Source organism: Marmota monax, unplaced genomic scaffold (assembly GCF_021218885.2).
Source record: "Marmota monax isolate L192 unplaced genomic scaffold, Marmota_monax_Labrador192_F-V1.1 WCK01_AAM20220418_F8-fsc00047, whole genome shotgun sequence".
In the NCBI taxonomy this organism is placed as follows: domain Eukaryota; kingdom Metazoa; phylum Chordata; class Mammalia; order Rodentia; family Sciuridae; genus Marmota; species Marmota monax.
This window is the reverse complement of record NW_026692072.1, coordinates 13,564,413-13,573,125: the sequence shown is the minus strand read 5'-3', so window position 1 is coordinate 13,573,125 and position 8,713 is coordinate 13,564,413. Positions and strand designations below refer to the sequence as shown.

General features: G+C 41.7%; 1 protein-coding gene across 1 annotated transcript; it reads left to right on the top strand.

Moving 5' to 3' along the window:
• The first annotated feature begins 787 nt into the window (after positions 1-787).
• On the top strand, positions 788-8,296 carry LOC124100093 (olfactory receptor 4C12-like). The gene is made up of 2 exons (XM_046455402.1): positions 788-1,407; positions 8,011-8,296. Exons 1-2 carry the CDS (start codon positions 791-793, stop codon positions 8,294-8,296), a joined length of 903 nt encoding a protein of 300 aa, XP_046311358.1. The 5' UTR covers positions 788-790.
• Positions 8,297-8,713: the final 417 nt, after the last annotated feature.

The window sequence follows — 8,713 nt, the reverse complement described above, 5'->3', positions numbered from 1 at the left end:
GACTTTTGCTTTCAAGGACTCATAGTGTTGAACACAGGTAGAGGAGCAGGAGACCATAGTGCAATGGACATTTACCACAATGCCTGGGATTGCTCAGACACAGCCGCACACTTTGAAGTTCTGAAAAAACTGAAAAGTTTCTAGATGACAAAGTAGGAAAAAGAATAACTCACGAAGGATCTCCGTGTGTCCCTCAGTTTTTGTGGGACTTAAATTTAGTCTAACCGTTTTCTTTTTAGAGAGAGAGAGAGAGAGAGAAAGAGAGAGAGAGAGAGAATTTTTTTAATATTTATTTTTTAGTTTTTTCGGTGGACACAACATCTTTGTTTGTATGTGGTGCTGAGGATTGAACCTGGGCTGCACACATGCCAGGCGAGCGCACTACCACTTGAGCCACATCCCCAGCCCCAGTCTATCCATTTTCTTCTGGTATATCCACCTACTCTGGTAAAACACATGTGTGCTAGTTTCTGTCCACATCTTACATTGGCTCTTGAAACATGGTGCATAGTATTTTTCTTTTCTTATTTTAAAAACTACACATTTTGGTTTTACTATAGAAGATAGAAAACCCATCAGGAAAGTATAGAGAAGAAAATGAATACAACTACCTTGTCATTTGTACAATATGAAGAACAGTTAACATGGTTTTGTGCTCGTTTTTCCTATGTAATAGACTATGTAAATAGGACTTATTTATTCACAAAGTAAAAGTCTTTTTATTAAGAAGGAGTATGACTCTTTTTTTTCAGGATAGTTACCTGCAACATAAACTGAATTCTTGGTGAAGATGAATAATGTGACGGAGTTCATCCTTTTGGGTTTGACCCCAAACACGGAGCTTCAGAAATTCTCATTTGTTGTCTTTTTAACTGTCTACTTGGCCACCCTGGCAGGAAACCTGCTCATCATGGTTACCATCAGCACCAGCAGAGCCCTCAGATCCCCCATGTACTTCTTCCTGTCTTACTTATCCCTTCTCGATGGCTGCTGTTCTTCCTCTATGACTCCTAAAATGCTAGCTGACTCTCTTTCTGTGAACAAAACCATATCTTTTCATGGATGCATGGCTCAAGTCTTTGCTGAGCATCTTTTCGGGGCTGCTGAAATTATTCTTCTCACAGTGATGGCCTACCACCGCTACGTGGCCATCTGTAAACCCCTGCGCTACAGGATCGTCATGAACCACCAAGTGTGTAACCTCCTGGTGGCAGTGGCCTGGGCTGGAGGCTTTGTCCATGCAACCGTTCAGATCCTCTTCACTGTCTGGCTACCTTTCTGTGGCCCCAATATCATAGACCACTTTATGTGTGACTTGAATCCTTTGTTGAAACTTGTCTGCATGGACACCCACACCCTTGGACTCTTTGTTGCTGCCAACAGTGGGTTCATCTGTCTATTGAACTTTCTCCTCTTGATAGTCTCTTTTTTTTTTTTTTTTTTTTTTGCTTTTATTTTTTTTTATTTATTTTTTTTTTAATTTTTTATTGTGGGTTGTTCAAAACGTTACAAATTTCTTGACATATCATATTCCACACTTTGATTCTAGTGGGTTATGAACTCCCACCTTCACCCCATACACAGATTGCAGATTCACATCCATTGATTTACAAATTGCCATACTAGTGTCTGTTGTGCTCCGCTGCCTTTCCCATCATCCACCCTCCCCCCTCCCCACCTCTCCCCTCCCCTCCCCTCCTCTCTCTCTACCCCCTCCACTGTATAACCCTGAGGGTCTCCTTCCATTACCGTGCAATTTACCTTCTCTCTCCCTTTCCCTCCCACCTCTCATCCCTGTTAAATGTTAATCTTCTTCTCCTGTTCTTCGTCCCTACTCTGTTCTTAGTTACTTTCCTTATATCAAAGAAGACATTTGGCATTTGTTTTTTAGGGATTGGCTAGCTTCACTTAGCATAATCTGCTCTAATGCCATCCATTTCCCTGTAAATTCTATGATTTTGTCATTTTTTAATGCAGAGTAATACTCCATTGTGTATAAATGCCACATTTTTTTTATCCATTCGTCTATTGAAGGGCATCTAGGTTGGTTCCACAGTCTTGCTATTGTGAACTGTGCTGCTATGAACATCGATGTAGCAGTGTCCCTGTAGCATGCTCTTTTTAGGTCTTTAGGGAATAGACCAAGAAGGGGAATAGCTGGGTCAAATGGTGGCTCCATTCCCAGCTTTCCAAGAAATCTCCATACTGCTTTCCAAATTGGCTGCACCAATCTGCAGTCCCACCAGCAATGTACAAGTGTACCCTTTTCCCCACATCCTCGCCAGCACTTGTTGTTGTTTGACTTCCTAATGGCTGCCAATCTTACTGGAGTGAGATGGTATCTTAGGGTGGTTTTGATTTGCATTTCTCTGACAGCTAGAGATGGTGAGCATTTTTTCATGTACTTGTTGATTGACTGTATGTCCTCCTCTGTGAAGTGTCTGTTCAGGTCCTTGGCCCATTTGTTGATTGGGTTGTTTGTTCTCTTATTGTCTAATTTTTTGAGTTCTTTGTATACTCTGGATATTAGGGCTCTATCTGAAGTGTGAGGAGTAAAGATTTGTTCCCAGGATGTAGGCTCCCTATTTACCTCTCTTATTGTTTCTTTTGCTGAGAAAAAACTTCTTAGTTTGAGTAAGTCCCATTTGTTGATTCTAGTTATTAACTTTTGTGCTATGGGTGTCCTATTGAGGAATTTGGAGCCCGACCCCACCGACTGTAGATCGTAGCCAACTTTTTCTTCTATCAGACGGCGCGTCTCTGATTTGATATCAAGCTCCTTGATCCATTTTGAATTCACTTTTGTGCATGGCGAGAGAAAGGGATTCAGTTTCATTTTGTTGCATATGGATTTCCAGTTTTCCCAGCACCATTTGTTGAAGATGCTATCCTTCCTCCATTGCATGCTTTTAGCCCCTTTATCAAATATAAGATAGTTGTAGTTTTGTGGATTGGTTTCTGTGTCCTCTATTCTGTACCATTGGTCCACACCCCTGTTTTGGTACCAGTACCATGCTGTTTTTGTTACTATTGCTCTGTAGTATAGTTTGAAGTCTGGTATCGCTATACCGCCTGATTCACACTTCTTGCTTAGCATTGTTTTTGCTATTCTGGGTCTTTTATTTTTCCATATGAATTTCATGATTGCTTTCTCTATTTCTACAAGAAATGCCATTGGGATTTTGATTGGCATTGCATTAAACCTATAGAGAACTTTTGGTAATATCGCCATTTTGATGATGTTAGTTCTGCCTATCCATGAACAGGGTATATTTTTCCATCTTCTAAGATCTTCTTCTATTTCTCTCTTTAGGGTTCTGTAGTTTTCATTGTATAAGTCTTTCACCTCTTTTGTTAGGTTGATTCCCAAGTATTTTATTTTTTTTGAAGATATTTTGAATGGAGTGGTTGTCCTCATTTCCATTTCAGAGGATTTGTCGCTGATATACAGGAATGCCTTTGATTTATGCGTGTTGATTTTAAATCCTGCCACTTTGCTGAATTCATTTATTAGCTCTAATAGTTTCTTTGTAGAGCCTTTTGGGTCTGCTAGATATAGAATCATATCATCTGCAAATAGTGATAATTTAATTTCTTCTTTTCCTATTTTTATGCCTTTAATTTCTTTCGTCTGTCTAATTGCTCTGGCCAGTGTTTCGAGAACTATGTTGAAGAGAAGTGGAGAGAGAGGGCATCCCTGTCTTGTTCCAGATTTTAGAGGGAATGCCTTCAGTTTTTCTCCATTCAGAATAATGCTAGCCTGAGGCTTAGCATAGATTGCTTTTACAATATTGAGGTATGTTCCAGTTATCCCTAGTTTTTCTAGAGTTTTGAACATAAAGGGATGCTGTACTTTGTCAAATGCTTTTTCCGCATCTATCGAGATGATCATATGGTTCTTATTTTTAAGTCTATTGATGTGGTGAATAACATTTACTGATTTCCGTATATTGAACCAGCCTTGCATCCCAGGGATGAATCCTACTTGATCATGGTGTACAATTTTTTTTATATGTTTTTGTATCCGATTCGCCAGAATTTTATTGAGGATTTTTGCATCTAGGTTCATTAGAGATATTGGTCTGTAGTTTTCTTTCTTTGAAGTGTCTTTGTCTGGTTTAGGTATCAGGGTGATGTTGGCCTCATAGAATGAATTTGGAAGTTCTCCCTCCTTTTCTATTTCCTGAAGTAGCTTGAAAAGTATTGGTATTAGTTCTTCTTTAAAGGTTTTGTAAAATTCTGCTGTATACCCATCGGGACCTGGGCTTTTCTTAGTTGGTAGTCTTTTGATGGTTTCTTCTATCTCCTCAATTGATATTGGTCTGTTTAGGTTTTCTATATCCTCCTGACTCAATCTGGGCAGATCATATGACTTAAGAAATTTATCTATGCCTTCACTATCTTCTAATTTATTGGAGTATAAGGATTCAAAATAGTTTTTGATTATCTTCTGTATTTCTGAAGTGTCTGTTGTGATATTGCCTTTTTCATCCCGTATGCTAGTAATTTGAGTTCTCTCTCTTCTTCTCTTCACTAGCATCGCTAAGGGTCTGTCGATTTTGTTTATTTTTTCAAAGAACCAACTTTTAGTTTTGTCAATTTTTTCAATTGTTTCTTTTGTTTAGATTTCATTAATTTCAGCTCTGATTTTAATTATTTCTTGCCTTCTACTTCTTTTGCTGTTGTTTTGCTCTTCTTTTTCAAGGATTTTGAGATGAAGTATGAGATCATTTATTTGTTGGTTTTTTCTTTTTTTAAGGAATGAACTCCAAGCAATGAATTTTCCTCTTAGAACTGCTTTCAATGTGTCCCATAGATTCCGATATGTTGTGTCTGTGTTTTCTTTTATCTCTAAGAATTTTTTAATTTCCTCCTTGATGTCTTCTATAACCCATTGATCATTCAGTAACCTATTGTTCATTCTCCAATTGATGTATGCTTTTTCCTTCCTTCTTTTATCGTTGATTTTCAGTTTCATTCCATTATGATCAGATAAGATGCATGGTAATATCTCTACTCCTTTATATTGTCTAAGAGTTGCCCTGTGACATAATATATGATCTATTTTTGAGAAGGATCCATGTGCTGCTGAGAAAAAAGTGTAACTGCTTGATGTTGGGTGGTATACTCTATATATGTCAATTAGGTCTAGGTTATTAATAGTGTTATTGAGTTCTATAGTTTCCTTATTCAACTTTTGTTTGGAAGATCTGTCCAGTGGCGAGAGAGGTGTGTTGAAGTCTCCCATGATTATGGTGTGGTGGTCTATTAGACTCTTGAACTTGAGAAGAGTTTGTTTGACAAACATAGCTGCACCATTGTTTGGGGCATAAATATTTATGATTGTTATGTCTTGTTGGTGTATGGTTCCCTTAAGCAGTATGTAGTGTCCCTCTTTATCTCTTTTGATTAACTTTGGCTTGAAATCTATTTTATTTGATATGAGTATGGACACGCCTGCTTGTTTCCGAAGTCCATATGAGTGATATGATTTTTCCCAACCTTTCACCTTCAGCCTATGTATGTCTTTTCCTATCAAATGCGTCTCCTGTAGGCAGCATATTGTTGGGTCTTGTTTTGTGATCCATTCTACTAGCCTGTGTCTCTTAATTGGTGAGTTTAAGCCATTAACATTTAGGGTTATTATTGAGATATGGGTTGTTCTTCCAGCCATATTTGTTTATTTCTGTTACTAAACATTGTTTGTTTTCCTCTTTGATTGTTTCCCCCCCCCCTTTACTGTCCTACCTCCCACTGTTGGTTTTCATTGTTATTTTCCATTTCCTCTTCCTGTAATGCTTTGGCTAGGATGTTTTGAAGAGATGGTTTTCTAGCTGCGAATTCTTTAAACTTTTGTTTATCGTGGAAGGTTTTAATTTCATTCTCCATCCTGAAGCTTAATTTCGCTGGATACACAATTCTTGGTTGGAACCCATTATCTTTCAGTGTTTGAAATATGTTATTCCAGGATCTTCTAGCTTTCAGAGTCTGTGTTGAAAGATCAGCTGTTATCCTGATTGGCTTGCCCCTAAATGTAATCTGCTTCCTTTCTCTTGTAGCTTTTAAAATTCTCTCCTTATTCTGTATGTTGGGCATCTTCATTATAATGTGTCTAGGTGTGGATCTCTTATGATTTTGCACATTCGGCGTCCTGTAGGCTTCTAGGATTTGGGATTCTGTCTCATTCTTCAAGTCTGGGAAGTTTTCTTGTATTATTTCATTGAATAGACTGTTCATTCCTTTGGTTTGGAGCTCTGTACCTTCCTGTATCCCAATGACTCTTAAGTTTGGTCTCTTAATGTTATCCCATATTTCTTGGATGTTCTGCTCATGGTTTCTTAACAGTCTTGCTGAGCTGTCTATGTTCTTTTCCAGTTGAAATACTTTGTCTTCATTGTCTGATGTTCTATCTTCTAAGTGTTCTACTCTGTTGGTAGTATTCTCCATTGAGTTTTTAAGTTGGTTTATTGCTTCCTGCATTTCTAGGATTTCTGCTTGCTTGTTTTTTATAACCTCTATCTCCCTGTATAGTTGATCCTTTGCTTCCTGGATTTGTTTGCGTAATTCGTTGTCGAAGTGATCTTTCATTGTCTGATTTTGCTGTTTAATGTCTTCCTTGATACTCCAGATCATCTGAAGCATGTATATCCTGAATTCTTTATCTGACATTCCATCTGCTGCAGCTGTTACCTCTTCTAAAGTTGCGTTGACCTGCATTGCTTGTGGTCCTTTCTTTCCTTGTCTTTTCATACTGCTTGCGTATCTTTCCTGCAGGTGCGGGCGGCGGCTCTGCTCTCTCCTTATTCCAATTGGGGTGTCGTGGCTACCACGCCGGCAGGTCACTGGGCCTGTTCTGGGAGCTGGTGGCGGCTCTGTTCTGCCCCTACTCCAATTGGGGTGACGTGTCTGTCGTACCAGCAGGCCACTGGGCCTGTCCTGCTGGTCGGTCGCAGATCTGCCCACCTTTCGGGCACGAGTGGAGGCTCTGCTTTGCCCCTACTCCAATTGGGGTGTCGTGACTACCCCGCCTGCAGGATGCTGGGTCTGTTCCTGGCAAGGGAGGCGACTCTGCTCTGTCACTACTCCAATTAGGGTGGTGTTTGTACCCCGCCGGCAGGCTCCTGGGCCTGATCCGCCGGTCTGTTGTAGGTCTGCCTACCTTGAAGGCGCAGGCGGCGGATCTGCCCTGCCCCTCCTACCACGCCTGCGGACCCCTGGGCCTGATCTGCAGGTTGATCACTGGTCTGCTCACCCTGCGGGCACGGGTGGCGGTTCCGCTCCACCCCCACTCCAATTGGGGTCACGTGACCACCACACCGGCAGGGCCTGATCCGGGCGTGGGATAAGGATCTGCTCTGCCCCTACTCGAGTTGGGGTGACGTGTGTACCACACTGGCAGGCCACTGGGCCTGACCCGCCAGGCTGTCACAGGTCTGTTTACCTTGCAAGCGCGAAGGGCGGCTCTGCCCTGCCCCTCCTACCACGCCCATGTACTACTGGGTCGTGGGTCTGCCCACCTGGCGGGTGTGGGTGGCGGCTCCGCTCCGCCCCCTCTCCAATTGGGGTCACGCGGTCACCACGCTGGCGAGCCGCTGGGCCTGCTCCGGGGGCTGGCGGCGGCCCGGCTCCTTCCCTCTGGCTCGAGGACAAATTGAGGAGACTCGGGTGACTGAGCCTCACCCCCCTTACCAGGAGACCAACTGCTTATGTCACCGCTGGTATTGATGAAGATCTCTCCTCCACCGCTTTCTGCTGACATCAGATCTCTGCCATGTTGGTATCCTATGCGAATGGCAGCATTTCGTTCCCCTTGCCAGGCAACCCAAGCAATGGGTGAGTCCTGACCTGCCCTCAGCAGGACCCGGACCGAGACACAGTTTCCGCGGGCTCCTAGCCCCGGTCCAGGGAAGTTCCGGGAGCCGGAACTCGGCCGCTCCGTGCTCGGTGTAAGCTCCTATAAGTGTAGGCTCCAAGAAGCAGCCCCCGCGGGCTCAGTTCCGGGAGCCGGAATTCGCTCTTGATAGTCTCTTATGCAGTCATCCTATACACTCTGAAGTCTCACAGCTTGGAGGGAAGGCGTAAAGCCCTCTCCACCTGTGTCTCTCACATCACCGTGGTTATCTTATTCTTTGTACCCTGCATATTTGTGTATCTGCGCCCAGTGACCACCTTCTCCATTGATAAAGCTGTGGCTGTATTTTATACCATGATAACTCCTATGCTCAACCCTTTAATCTACACCCTCAGGAATGCAGAGGTGAAAAATGCTATGAAGAAACTCTGGGTCAAAAGTTAATTTCAGTGAAGAAACAATCACAAAATGTAAGATCATTTATTCTTCAATTATTGAAGAGAAAAGCCTAAAATATTTAAGGTTGTGAGCTAAGTGATGAATATGTCGAAGGTGATATTGTTGGTATGTAACTCCTATGAGTAAAGGCTTAGGCAATACATCGTTTTTCATTATGAAAATATCCCATTCAGGTTCATTTACTGCCTGTTTGGTAATCAAGCTTTTGTACACTGTCGAAGTTAGTTAATATTCTTGTCAAAGTGCATATTTCCAGGATATAGCTCTAGAAATATAGCAGGACCACTAGTGGACAGGTATATATGCATTTTAAATAAATTATCTAGAAGTTTTTAAATGGGTAATCTACATACATACTTTGAGCAATACTGGTATAAATTATGCTTGCACCCTTATCCTATT

Coding starts and splice junctions, on each gene's coding strand:
- LOC124100093 (XM_046455402.1), top strand. CDS start 791: ATGAATAATGTGACGGAGTTCATCCTTTTGGGTTTGACCCCAAACACG. Junction 1,408..8,010: donor TTCATCTGTCTATTGAACTT/TCTCCTCTTGAT, acceptor CGGGAGCCGGAA/TTCGCTCTTGATAGTCTCTT.